Consider the following 13,966-nt stretch of genomic DNA (forward strand, 5'->3'; position numbering starts at 1 on the left):
TCAGAGAGGCAGGGGCTGAGGACACACTCCCATGGTCCTGCTAGCTCTGCCCAGATCCCTGGGGACACTCACCTGACAGGCCTACTGTCAACACCACAGAGGGAGCAGCACCGGGCAGAGGCGGGGCTGGGGGACACTTGCCTGAGGGGAGAATTGCACAGTGGCCGAGAGGCTCTGCAGAGGCCCCTCCCCTCTGCCCGGCCAGCCTGGCCTTAAAGTCTCTCAGGGAAGGAAGCTGCCTGCATTCCTGGCCCCAGTGGCTCCCAGGGGTCCTAACTCCCACGGGGCAGGCCTTGGTGGTCTCCAACCCACTGTCTCTGGCTTCGATCTAAGCCCTCCCTGTGGCTGTCTTCAGAGGAACCAGGAGCAGCAACTTTATGACCCTTAAAACAGGTCCATGTCCACCCTTAGACATCCTTCCCTGGTAACTTGAGCTTCCCTCAGATTCTAGACCACCCCCTCAACCCTCTCCCACCTGCCTTCACATCCTTCCAGCCATGTCCCCAGCTTCTCCCTGGGGCAGGCACTGCCAACTGGGGTTCTGGTCTGGCCCCACAATGAGACTGCCCCTCCCAGCTCCCAGGGTCCTGCTTACCTGGTAAAGGGGGAGGTGGAGGGGGCAGGGGAGGAGCGGGTGGAGGAGGCAGAGGGACAGCCTCCTCGGGGGGCGGGGCTGGAGCCAGCAGGTCCAGGTCGGAGGATGGCAGGCCTGTGCTCAGCTCCACAGAGCCCACCCGGGCCAGGGCCTCACTGCCCACCGACTCCAAGTCCCGGGCATTGGGCTCCAAGTGGCATCGACGTTGGAACGCCTCCTCCTTCTCCTTGATGAGCCGCCGCAGGGTGTGCACCTGGTGGCTCGTGTTCTCATAAGTCTCCTGGTGGGCAGGTGCAGCATTCAGAAAAGAGGGCTGAAGGCACAGCGGTCACTGCCCCTGAGTGACACTTCCTATCCAGGGGTCTCCCAGTTAGGGTGTCTGGGAGGGTGCCCAGAAGCAGCCCAAGAAAACCGGGTGGGGACCAGAGGAAGTTGGCAGGGAGCAAAGAATCCTGCCGTGTCCTTCCTCTCCACTCCAGCCTTAGTCTCACTGGTCCCTCAAAGCCCCGGCAGAAGATGCCCCTGTGTAACTCTTCCTGACCCACCGCCAGCCTGCTATGCAGCTGTCAGCCCTCTGCGTGGGCACTGCTCTCATTTCTCTTGGCCTGTGTACTCGCTCAATTGGGCGCCCCCTACAGACAAGATCCTGCCTCAGCCATCTGTGTAGCCTCCGTACTCCCAATGCAGCGCTGCAGACTCCTAGCAGGGCTCTCAGCAGGTCTGTATGAAGCACAACTGTATTCCTCTGGAAGGAACGTAGGCTGGGGCGTGATTAATTTTATAACAAACAAAAAGTTAGCTGAGGGGACAGAGAAGACACTGAAAGATGAGGGGACCCTGCTCTTCCGGTTTAGGAGACTTGGTGGGTATCCTAATATCAGCCGGGCTTCTCTGCACCTGCTCCTGACGCAGGGGTGGGGGCAGCACCGGCAGTGCAGGGGGTGGGGAAAGTGGCAGGATGGGCTGGCAGGAACAGCCCTGGACCCCGCAGGAGCCCGCGGATGCCATGTACGCTCCCACCTCTTCTGTGCATGTCTGGCCCACTCTGGCTTCCCTCCCACCAAAAAATGGGGTGAAATCATCAGCCCATCCTCATCTGAGTGTCTCAAGGTCATGAATCAAGATCTACATTTTCAATGACTTGACGTGACTCAGGTAAGAAAAACAATGATCCCCAGGCCCTGGCGCCAGCAGCAGCCAGGGGCCGGGGCCTGCCTCCCCTGACTACTTGGTACCTTGATACTCTCTAGCTCCTTATCCCGCTGCAGCAGCTGCTTCTCCAGCTCCGCCACCCGCATCATGTTCTCATTCTCTAGGTCCAGAAGCTTCTCTGTGAGCTGCAGGATGAAAAGGGCAGATCCAGGGCTGGCCCTAAAGCCTCGGCACTCGGTACAGCCTGAACCCCAGTCAGGACCCGGGCCGCACAGGCAGCGTGGCCTGGTGGCTTCCCTACATCGCTTCCGTGGACGCAGGGTCTGAGACCACATGAGACAGGACAAGACAAATGGTGGTACCTGACTCTCTCAAGCCGGGTATCACCTCACACCCAGTCTCGGAGGTCAGTGTGTGTTCCAGTTTCTGGGTGATCCAGTGCCTTGGCCCAAGCATGCCTTAGAGCCCCGGGGGTGCCCAAGGCTTCCCTGGGCTCAATCTGGGGGTAGGTAGGTCGGCTCAGGGTTCCTGGAACTCAGATGTCCCCATCCCCGGCCCCCACAACAGTGGCTCTGGCAGCAGAAGAGGACCACCTACATGGGACACATGCTCCTCCAGTTCCTCCACCTTCTCCAGGGCCACGTTCTTGGTCTCAGCATCTTCCAACAACCCCCCCACGTCGAACACATTCTCCAGATACGCCTGGATCTGCACTTGCAGCTTCTCGCTCTCTGTGTGCCTCGACTTCTGGGGAGAGCAGAGGGAGTCATAGCTGGGGAGCCTCCCGAGAAAGACGTGGCCCTCCACGGTCACTTCCTAGAGCCTCGAACCCAGGGAGTCCCTGCTGTGGGGTACCAGATTCTCACCCCGTGGAGCGGCCTGCCTGGGGTGCCCTCTGCGGGAGGGTCTGAGTCCCATGCCGGAGAAGACAGGCGGGGTTCCAGGGGCAGCCCCGACTAGGCTTTCATAAAAGAAAAACCCTTCATGATATGGCTAAGCTGGCCCTTTGCCCCAGAGCTCGTCGCCCTGTGAGGACTCAAGCCCGGCTCACCTGCAGGAACTCCTCCAGCCCCAGCTTAGTGAACTCATACTGCAGGTGGACCCGGAAGTTCATATCCTCCACCGAGTGCACCACTATGTTGATAAACTGCATGCAGGCCACCTGCGGAAGAGGCGCCCCGACAGACAGAGACAAGAAGGGCAGGAGAGACGAAGAGGCGGGGTGGTGGGCTGTCAGAACCAGCGTCCTCAGGTGCATAATCAAAAGCAGTGAATATGCACTGGCTGGTGTGGCTCAGTGGATTGAGTGCAGGCCTATGAAGCAAAGGGTCGCTGGTTCAATTCCTAGTCAGGGCACATGCCTGGGTTGCAGGCCGGGTCCCCAGTGGGGGACACATGGGAGGCGACCACACAATGATGTTTCTTTCCCACTCTTAAAAAATAAAAATAAATTAAAAAGCAGTGAATAAAAAAGTTACCTCTTTCTGGGAGCAAAAGAGAATTCTAACTTTAAAGACATCAAAATTAAGCCCTGGCTGGTATAGTTCAGTGGATTGAGTGTGGGCTGTGAACCAAAGGGTTGCAGGACAGGTCCCCAGTAGGGGGCACTCAAGAGGTAACCACATATAGATGTTTCTCTCCCTTTCCTCTTCTCCTCTCTCTAAAATTAAATAAATAAAATCTTTAAAGATATCAAACTTAATACTCAGTGTATTAAGATAGGTAAATTACATGGGAAGTAGATGTAAATGAAGCTACTACTTTGATTTCCTCTGCATATCAACAGGTACTTAAAAAAAAAAGATTTTATTTATCTATTTTTAGAGAGAGAAAGAGAGGGAGAGAAACATCAGTGTGTGGTTGCTTCTCTCGTGCCCCCTACTGGGGAACCGGCCTGTAACCCAGGCATGTGCCCTGACAGGGAATCGAACCAGCAACCCTTTGGTTTTCAGGGTTGCACTCAATCCACTGAGCCACACCAGCCAGGGCAGCAGGTACTTCTTAAGACACCCCTACTTGGCTGAAGACCTGAGACTGAAGGGTAGAGACGCTGGAGGAAGCGTCTGGGAAAGGGAAAGCAGCTCAGACAGGACCCAAACCAGGGACGGAAAGGCCACCAAAAAGGGGAAGAAGGCAGACTCAGGACACCCGAATGACATTGTCTTGCAGATTCTAAATGCCAGCTGGAGTGGGCAAATGGATAAGGACCATTCTCTCTGGGAGGAGAGAACCATTCTGGGCTCCATACAGAATATTGAAGCCCGCTGCCAGCTGGGCCCCCGCGCTCAGGGAGCACGCCACCCGCCGGGCCCAGCCGGTTCCTCACCATGAAGTCGATGTTGCTGTCCTCATTCCGGAAGTACTCCATCAGCTTCTCAAAGCGGTGCATCTCCTTGCACACCTGAACAATCAAACCTCTCAGTGGAAGGACCTGTCCCAGGCAGAGCTCAAGCCCCTGAGCCCTGGCTCCCAGGCACACCATGGCCAAGGGGCAGATTCAGACCAAGTTTAACCACAGCTCACTCTATGCCATGGACTATTCAGGACACGACAGAAGACAGCCTGGGACCTAGCACCTGCCCTGGTTCCCCAGTCCCCCACCAAGTTGCTGAGGGAGCTTGATAAAGCCTGTGCCTTGGTTTGAGCTTTAGGTGCCTCTGGCGGGTGGGCCAAGAAGAAACACAGGGGTTCACTGTGGCCCAGTTACTCAAGGAAGGAGCGGGGGAAGGAGGGGGCAAGGAGAGAGGTTGGAGGCGCTGATGAGGTGGGAGCTGAGGTCCTAGTGGGGGTGCAGGACTGAGGCTAGGGTGCAGGAAAGCCCCTGTGCTGACCGGGGTCCCAAGACTCCTCTGAGCTCTGGCTTCGAGGAGGAAGAGCCATTTCCTGGCTTGAACAATGGATGCTAGGGAAGCCATCTACAGAGGAGAAGGAAGGGGCGGGACTAGCAGCTGCAGCTGGATGTCGAGGAATCCTATGTTCAAGCAGATGGGGGTTTTACAGCCAGGCCCAGAACTGGGAAAATTCCAAGTACAAGCTCACTTTCCCTCACTAATAACAGCCACCAGCCCAGGAGGATCCTGGTTTGCCTTCTCCTCCCACTGCAAAGGCATCTGCCTTGGGCTCTACCAGTGGATTTGCCTCAGAACCACCCGGGGAGCCTGGTAAAGCACAGACACCGGGCCTCCCTGGAGTCTGTCTGCTGAACAAGCTCTTCAGGCATTCTGATGCACAGTCAGACCAGGACTACTGGACTAGAGGCCTCAGCTATCGGAGGAAATCCTTAGCTGGCCAATCGAGAATGTTCCTGGCACATGATCTGGTCAGACTGAAGTTCTGGTTTTGTTGGAAGTGGGGGAGGGTGGTTGGCAGGCTACTTAGGTAAGCGCCGGGATGTTAAAATCATTGGGATGCGTAAGATTGCAGGAAAGGGTGCTTGCCCACCTTGCTCCCACCTCCTCCCTGCCAAACATGCACACACACACGAATGCAGGAGACTGACCTCCTTGAAATTGTCAAAGGCAGCAAGAATGATTTCATGACCTCCCCGCACCAAACACACAGCTGCTAGGAGCTCCAAGACAAGGGCTTTGGTCCTAAAGGGCAAAGAAGGAACATTAACGCTGTGGCCCTCCACCACGGCCACCACATCACTCGTGTGCACAAAGGGGTGAGTCCTTTCAGAGCGCGGAGGTGCCTCAGTGGGGAGGGGCGAGGCTGCGTTTGGGAAAGAGGGCTGGAGAAGGCAGGCTCACTCCCTCACTAAGCTGTGCAGACCAGAGGGAAGCCAGGAGCACTGCTTCTGCTCCAGCAGAACCAGGGCACTGCCCCGGCCATGGGACCTCATGGCCAGGGGCCGGTGGAGCCCAGATCTCCAGAGCCCTGGGCCGAGTGGGGAAGAAAGGGGAGGGAAGCAGCTCACCTTGGGTTCTTGTTGTTGAGACTGAGTGCAATCTCGTTGACAGCATGGGGGTGGGACATGACCAGGTTGAACCCGTACTGTAGTGAGGGGGAAAAAACAGGAGAGTCTTTGATGGGCGGGAGGGAGGCAGATCCTTGACTCCTTGGCGGTAGGCCCACCAGCAAACCTCTTCTAAAGCTGGTGTCCTCCTAGCGCTCCTGGCTGGGCAGAGGCAGCAGAGGCCAAGGGCGGGGCTGGTGTGCCCCTTACCTGGTAGTTCATGATGGCTCTGAGACAAAGGATGCAGACGTGGACGTCATCCTTCTGGCTCACCAGGCGGGAGTTCTTCAGGGCCCTGCGCCCAGGTAGAGTGCTATACCTGGGGGAGAGGGGGCCGCTGGTGAAGGGTCTAGCAGTGCTCACCATCATCCCGACAGCAGGCCGCCCCTCAGCGGCAGGAGAAAAGGGGGAAAGAGGACCTTGAGCCACCAGCCCAGAGAAAGAGGGGGCAGGGGCGGGCACTCAGCTGTTTCACCCCCTGGAGCAGGTTTGTCAGTTGCTACCCAGAATTCCGGCTTTAGAGCTGGTGCCCAAACCATCCTAAGCTCAGAGGTCCTCCCAAACACAACAACAGGCGTGTAGGCCTTCCTAGTCCTCAAGATGGGTCCAGGGAAGCATCCGTTTGAGCCTTTCCTCCTCTTCCTCCACCCGGTGGCTTCATTTTCCACACACTCCCGGGGCAGGAGCACTTGGCTCCCGTCCCGCTTCTGTATCCCAGAAAAGGCAGCACAGACCCCAAAGGCTTCAGGAGCACCAGGGGCTGCATCTGACTGCACCCCCCTCCGAGTGATGTTTGATGGAAGAAAGAGAAGCACAGATGGTGTCTGCTTATGCAGGACTAGAATGATGAGCAGTGTCAGAGGGCGAAACCCAAAGGAGACCAGGAGAAAAGTGTGACACGACACAGAGACCACGGAGAGGGCCACAGGGCCCAAAGGAGAGCCGCCCCAGGTGGGGGGGGGCTCGGCGGTCCATCCACCTGCCCCCGGGCAGGACGGCTCCTAGGATACGGCAGACACATGAACACCTTGCAGCCTTGGAGAGAAAAGGCCTAAAGGCAGCTGTGAAGGGAAGGCCGGCAGCGGGCAGGTCGGTGGGAGCTGCTCTCCGGGCACCTGACGGGGCAGAGTGCAGAGCCAGAGGGAAGCAAACGGGAGGGCAGAGCTGGATCCCCTGGTGACGCCGCGGGAGCTGCGCAAGGACAAGCCCTGCTTGAGAGACTGGGAGGAATGGCAGAGCGAGAGTGAGGAATGGAGGGGCCCCCAGAGATGGGGTGTGGAGGGGGAGAGCTGGAACCCCAGGTGGGGTGGGCACAGCTGAGGGCGATGTACTTACCCAGGACAGACCGCTGGGCAGAGTCAAGGAGACAGAGAGGACAGACCAGAGACAGACTGGCAGGCAGAAGGCAAGAGAGCTGAGCCTGGAAGCAAGAGTGGAGGGAGGAGCGTGAGCACTCACCGCTGGTCCCCAGGACCTGGACGGGGGCGGGGGGCAGGCGGGCAGAGCGAGAGCACACATACCGGAGCACAGACTGGCGCGCAGAGCGAGCGAGGCTGTTGGTGAAGGGGGCTGACAGGGCGCTGGGTGGCTGCAGGTCCTCGATGGACCTGCTCCAGGACCGGAGCTTGTCAAATGCACCATCGTCACCACTCTCCAGACCCTCAAAGTCAAACCTGGAGCAGGGAGGGACACACATGCGCAGACACAGGAGAAGTTCAGTGCCAAGACCCCAGCAAGCCCACCCTGCTCTGTAGACTTCTAGGGCAACAACAAGCAAGGGCAGTCAGAGGAGAAAGTGGGGCTGGGCAACAGAGGCCCAGCCCTGGCCGGGGGAGGCGACCGCACGGGTGAAGGGCAGAGCGGCGCAGGAAGCGCCAGCAGCGTGTCTGAGGGAACAGGACTGCTGAGGCGGCCAGTCGCTGCCCACAGGCCAGGCAACTCGAGGAGTGACATCCCCGTGGGCCCACAGGGACATGGGGAACTGGACTCTTTCCGCACTCTCGGGGCCCAGAGGGGACATCTCACAGAAGCTGCGGCTCTGCACGCAGAGTCTGCCCCCTGGAGAACACGCCAGCTGCAGGTGTTGCTACTTGGGAAATGGCAGCGGCCCAAGGAGCCCGTGAGTGCCCTGAGGGAACCTGGCTGGCCCTGGGCTGGAATCCGAGGGCAGAATGGGAAAATGTAGGGGTCCGGGCAGGCCCAGAGAGGGAGCCTTCCACAGTCAGGAGGAGATCACGGTCCTATACCATCACCGCTTTGCATGACCGGGTGCTCTGGAGTAGAGGTTCCCTGGGCCTGAGCTTCCCTGGGGGAAGGAACCACCCAGGATGGGGACAGGTGTCCTTAGTCTGTCCCTACAGGAGCTGGGATGGTTTCTGTTTGTCACTTCCTGCTTCTGCCACCAGATGTTTCAGCAGCTGGGGAATGCGGCCAGGGGGAGGAGGACAGTCCGAGATCACAAAGCCACGGAGCCTTCTCCCTTACCTATCCTCACAGTGGGGTATGTGCACTCTGAGAAGCCAGCCTGCTCCTCTTTTCTATCCTTTCCCCCTGCAGGTGGCTAAGGACTGAGCTCGCACCTCCTCCAGCTCTGCCCCCAGAGAGCCTTCTGCTCCGCACGCACGCCCTGGGGGCAAAGACACAGAGGCAGAGGCTTTCTGAAGTAGGAAGCAACCCAAAGGAGGCAGGAGCGGGCTCAGTCCCGCAGCTCAGGAGACATTTAGGGGGCTCACAGCCGGGGGCTCGCTCACAGGGAGGCAGCTTTCCAGTGGCTTCTCCCCCTCACTAACAGTGTTCCCTACACCGACACTAGCAGTTCACAGAACACGCCCTCACGCACACGCCGTTTGGCTCTGCCGTGTCCTCTCACCGTTCACGGACACACACTCCCTCCTCTACCCCGCCCGACGCCTGCCCAAAACCTGTCATTTGAAAACAGAGTCAAAGGCACTGCCGTGGACACGACACTCCTGAAGTCCTGGTGTATTTCAGTTTAGAGCAGCTGGAATTTGTTTGCTTTTCAAACAAGATAGGTTTATTTGGGAAAGTGATCTACATCTTTTTACTTTAGAAGCTCTGAATTTAAAAAAAAAGACTTCAGAAAATGTTTTTCATTTCTTTCTATAAAAAAGGTGATTTTTAAAGGGACAGGAGGATTGTGAGGCAGGACTTCTGCAGGGACAGGAATGCGGTGTGGGCCACCCCTGGTCGTAACATGGAATGACCTGGAAAAGGTGACAGAGGCCAAACCTAGGAGGGGCATTAGTTCAAAACCTAAGGACAGGAGACTGAAGGCCTGCTTGACAAGGACAGCAGCCAGGGGGCAAGGGCAGTGGCAAGAAAAGGGAAAGTGGAGGCTGGGTCCCGGGCTGAGTCCCGGGCTGAGGAAGTCCCCAGGATGTGGCACTTTCAGGCCTAAAACCAGGGAAAGTCACAGGCGGCGTGGGCGGGCTGGGCACCCTGGGGCGAAGGCTGGAGTGGGAGTCTGAATGTGCTGGCCCTCTGGTAGACGATCACTGTAAGCCTTCGCCCCACATATTTGGGTAATTACGGTAAGGAACACCACCTTGAATATACAGTGAACGATAAAGTGGCTGCCAGAGCACAGACTTATGTTCCAAATACTGCAAAGTGCTTCACATACATTATCATCTAGTCCTTAGAATACTGGACTGTGGGTCCCCTCTGATATAAGAGGACAGACAGATTGCCTGAGGTCAGACAGACGGTAAATGACAGAGACCCACACCCAGCTCTGTCTGACCTGAAAGCCCCTCGTTCCTTCCACTGCCCCCCCCCCCCCCCCACCGTCTCGTCTGAGTCAATTCACTTCCACTGCCCTCAAGCTCCCAACCTGCTTGAAAAAGGCTCCTGATGCTTCATGTTCAGTCTGGGCCGAAAGTCAGGCTCACTGCTCCTGGAGTAACCTGGAGTGACCCTTGCAGAACTGGAGACCCAAAGGAGCTTCTCAAGGAAGCTTCCCACCTCACCGGGGCGTCTCTCCCGGAGGCTAGGACGCCCCCTGGACTGCCCACAGCCTGCAGTCTGGACCCCCCAGGTTCCGATTCTGAGCTCCCTCCCTGCATCCCTCTCCTCCTGCCCCCCAAGTGCACCTTCTGCTCCAGCCGCCTCGCATTCGTCACTCGGCTGCCTCTCAGCTCCTCCCTGCTGGCCTGGAATTCCCCGGTCCCACTTTCCCTATTGCAATCTCACCTTGCCCCTCAAATCAGAATGGGACTGTGTCCTCTGTCCCCCTCACTGGTCCCCCACCCCCGTCCCCGGGTGGTACTCACATGACGGAACATTGGGCAAAGGACAGGTAATCCACCAGCACATCCAGGCCTTTGTTCTCATCGTTCAGAAACTCCCGCACCCACCTGTGAATAGAGAAAACATAGTGGAGGGCTCTGCTGATGTGGGGGGAGGGGGAGGAGGGAGAGGGAACTCTGGTCCAGCAATACCCTCCGGGATTCCCCGAAACCGAGCACCAGGCCAGGAATATTCTGAAGATCAAAACCCACGGCAGACCCACCCTTGGCCATGTCAGCGGCCGGGACCTCCCCTAGGCCAGGAAGCCAGGAAGGGGACAAGGCCCAGGCTTTCCAATACCACACCATCTAAATGAGCTTCGGGAGGCCCCTTCTGAGCCAGGGCCCCAGCTCAGTCCCCTTCTCTGCCCCTAGAGTCCAGCACGAGGCTGGGTGCACTGTCTTCCAGTGACATTTCTTAGAACTGGGGGATTATCCAGAGCATCTTCCGCGGCCCCTGTGCAGGGCTGATAGAGACCAGCAGGTCCCCAACTGGACCCGTCTCAGTCAAAAGACCGGTGGGAAGGGTCAGAGAGAGACTGAAACGGAGGCATACTAATGAGCCTAGGGGCTCTGCACCAAGTTCAAGGAAAGGTATTTTAGGAAGTAGTGAGCAAAGAGGGATCTGTGGGAATTCTGTGTTTGGCAGAACAGGAAAAGGATGGGGGAAGAGTCAGAAACTCGGTAACTCCGGAATGGCCTTGACCGTCAACTCAGCCAGACTGAAGAGCTGGGCCCCTACAGCCGGCCGGGTGGGAGGGTGGACAGCAAGCCACCCAGAGACAGCGGAACACCAGGGCAGCTCCAACGCCCTGTCCTCAGGCCCTTGGGGCTCCGACATCCCTGAAAGGGCAGTGAAGAGTGTGCCCTAGGAGACCGTTATAGGACAGGTTCCGTCCAGGGCAGAGGGACATGACGCTGTCAAAATGCAACCCTGGCTGTCCTGCAGCCAAGGGAATGGCAGAATGTCTTGAGGTCTTTAACGGTCACCTGTGCCCAACAGCCCTGCAGGGACGCTTCCCCCCTACAGCTGGAAACCAGCGCCCTGTTTGCCAGCCACACCCTAAGCTCCAGAGAGGCTGGGCTGGAGCACCGAGCCCAGCTGAGATCTGGCAGCGGGCTCTGGCTGAGGCTGACTGACACCGGAGCTGCCTGAAGTTAGCTTCCTCTCTGGGGGCTGACGGGCCTCCCGTTTCCTGTCTGTCTGCTCTCCAGCTCCCCACCCCCTTCTCATTTCCTGTCTGAGTCTACACTGCTATTTTCGGGATCTTGACACTTTGAGGAGAGGTTAAAGGGCACTTAGGCAAGGCTGAGAAACCAATACAAAGCAGGGAGAGGAGGAGCTGCAGAGGCGCTGGAATCCCACTTCCCAGCTCACCCCACTCCAGGGTGTGAGTTCCCACTGAGCTGCCGCTGCCCACCCAGCTCCCACAGGTCCTGGGCCCATCAGGCTGTGGCCAACGCAGGATCCTTCTCTCCCTTCCTCTCCCTGGGCTCCCATCGCCCAGAAGCACCCACACTGAAGCCAGACAGCCTTTCAAAGTCTCCCCAGAAATCCTGGAAGGATTCTGGCACCCCTGCATGACTCTACCAGGAGAAGCCCCAGTCCAGATGACCGGAGCCCCTCAAGTGCCAGACACTAAGCTGTTCCCTGGGGACCAAACCCAGGTCCAGACCTCTTACTCGTGTGGCAACCGCCAAGAGGCCCCAGGCCTGGGCACCATGCCGCCCCGGCCCCACTTCCTGGCCAGTGGCCAGAGGGGCAGGCACCAGGTGGGAGGGGAGGGGAGAAAGGCTGTTGCACACTGCTCCGTGGTCCTCTGGAGAAAGGCAGACCCCCATCATCACACAGCGAGACTGAATAAGGAAGACGGGAGGCCCTGAGAGGGAGGGACAGCAGGAGGGAGGGAAAGGCCCCATGGAGGAGCTGGGGCTGGAGCTCCAAGCTGCCGTCTATTTCACTCGTGGCCTCACGTGCAGGGCAGCTGAGGCGGCTCTGCCAGTTTTCCTTCTCTGAGGTTCTCTGAGAAGTCACTGAATAAAGATGGAGGCTTCGTTGCAGATTCCCCATGGGTCAGCTTTCAGTATCTGGTTCACAGATGAGGTATGAAAGCCAAATCTGGCCACCGAGCACAGCTACCGAGGCCAGGAACTGTCCCTTTCCTGTTCTCTCCTGTGCCATTTCCTCCGCAGCTGCTGCAGCAGCTGGCCACGTCCAGGTAGCCTCTACCAAGGGCCCTGGGCTGGCTGAGCCGAGGCGTGGACAAGTAGGCAGCTGCCTGGGTCAGGAGGGGGAGACCGATGATATCATTTGGCCCTTCTCTCAGGAAGCCCAGGACCCTGGGGCTGGCACCAGCCCAGGGACCCCCACCCTCACCCCCAGCTAGATTTGTCACTCTTATAAGTTCTCAACACTTGTGCCAGCCCCCCCGGTCAGAGCTGTAGTCCTGCCTGCTGCTGTCTATCAGATGTCCCTCATTGTCCTTTGTGCTCTCTCTCTCCCCTCCACCCCCTCTCGCTTTCACAGTATATACCCTGGCTAGTTACGGTTTTCTAAAACTGAGACCACTGCCATCTTTCATTGTACCCCACGCAACAGCCCTCTGCCTGTTCAGCAAGTGCTGGGTCTGCATCAGAGACCCCAGGGGCCCATCAATGGGTCGGCAGTGCCAGGGCCCATCAACACAGAAGCCATTCAATTTCTGGCCCCGATGCCTCAAATCTTCTCTCCTGGTACCTCAAGAAACTTCTGCTCTTTTTACGATTGTCTTAAAATCAAGCAAACAGTCTTCTGGGCACAAAATAGTCTGGCAACTAGGTCCCAGCTACCAATGCAACATGCTTCCCCATCCCCAGCCTTCTCTGGGCCGTCCCTGGCCCGGCCCCAGGCCACAGGCAGACTCCAGTCTCAGCTGCTGTGGGAATATCTTCCACTCAAAGCCACAGGCTGAGGACCCCAGGAGAGGCCCCAAGCTTGCCAGCAGCATCCAGCCAGCAGCTGTCAGAGCCGAGGGGAGAAAAGCCAGAAAGGAACAGTCTGAAGATCGGGGGAACTAAAGGCATTCGATTCGAGGGGCCACTCTGCCACCCACTGCCACAGGGGGATAAACAGGCAGACCATCCTCAGAGGACACCAGACCCGCGTGGCCAGGTGAAGAAGCTCTGAGGGCCAAACCCGACTCACCCGATGTGGTTGGTGCGGAGCGAGATCTCCAGCTCCCTCAGCACTTTGGTCGACTCCTGCACTCTCCTTCTGAACTTCTGTAAACACGGGATTTTCTGTCACTGATCAATCCAACTTCACAGTACAAAGGAAAGGGGCAGGAGAGCAAAGGGAAGGGACACAAGAAGGCAGTCACAGGCCTTCCCTCTGTCATCAGCCAGCCACTCAGGGCCCACTGCCTCGGAACCCAGAAACCTGGCTCCCACTGCTCAGAAGCTCCTGACCAACCCCGAGTCCCACAGCTTGCCTCCCAACCCCACGGGACTGTGACGGCGGCAGGACGGGGCCTCCCCGCCCTGTACCTCACCTTCCGAGTTACACTGGGGTCCAGGAAGCTCTGGAGTTTCTGGATATAAGTGTGGGGAGGGTTTTTCACCTGGAATCGTTCCTGCAAGGGAGACACGTGTGTGTGCACAGAGTGCCGGGGACGCAGCGCGCTCCTCCCGACCGCAGGGCCGCCTCCTACGGGTGTCGCCTGGCTCCTAACGTTGCCAGAGCCCCACACCATGGGTGCCCTTTCCTGACTTATCCTCGGGCGCTTGCCCCCTGCTGCCATCTTCCCCAACTCCAGTGGGCGCTCCCTGAGCCTACATGTTTCTATGTCCAAATTCCATTAAGAGCCCGCTGCTTGCTGAAAAGAAGCAGAGATCGTGCAGCTCGGAGCGGCACCCAGAATGTAGATCCGATTGGCAAGTGTTCGCTGCCTGGCCAACCCATGGATGGGGGGATGG

The 13,966-nt window shown here is 58.0% G+C and overlaps 1 protein-coding gene across 5 annotated transcripts in view; it reads right to left on the minus strand.

Annotated features, from left to right (window-relative positions):
* The window catches only part of FMNL3 (formin like 3), a 53,848-nt gene that overhangs the window by 5,890 nt on the left and 33,992 nt on the right, over positions 1-13,966 (minus strand). For 2 of the 5 annotated variants that reach the window (XM_037136271.2, XM_037136264.2), the window contains exons 3-15: positions 13,543-13,623; positions 13,197-13,273; positions 9,998-10,081; positions 7,226-7,378; positions 5,916-6,024; positions 5,667-5,743; positions 5,247-5,340; positions 4,074-4,148; positions 2,799-2,909; positions 2,345-2,494; positions 1,831-1,932; positions 596-875; positions 73-141 (exon numbers count right to left, since the gene is read on the minus strand). In XM_037136271.2, the coding sequence (XP_036992166.2) occupies positions 73-141; positions 596-875; positions 1,831-1,932; positions 2,345-2,494; positions 2,799-2,909; positions 4,074-4,148; positions 5,247-5,340; positions 5,667-5,743; positions 5,916-6,024; positions 7,226-7,378; positions 9,998-10,081; positions 13,197-13,273; positions 13,543-13,623 (1,462 nt within the window). The remainder of the gene's footprint in view (positions 1-72; positions 142-595; positions 876-1,830; positions 1,933-2,344; positions 2,495-2,798; positions 2,910-4,073; positions 4,149-5,246; positions 5,341-5,666; positions 5,744-5,915; positions 6,025-7,225; positions 7,379-9,997; positions 10,082-13,196; positions 13,274-13,542; positions 13,624-13,966) is intronic. The other 3 variants (XM_037136292.2, XM_037136284.2, XM_037136278.2) reach the window with 2 other exon arrangements.

The sequence above is a fragment of the Artibeus jamaicensis genome, unplaced genomic scaffold (assembly GCF_021234435.1).
Source record: "Artibeus jamaicensis isolate MK-2021 breed Jamaican fruit bat unplaced genomic scaffold, CSHL_Jam_final contig_233, whole genome shotgun sequence".
NCBI lineage: Eukaryota > Metazoa > Chordata > Mammalia > Chiroptera > Phyllostomidae > Artibeus > Artibeus jamaicensis.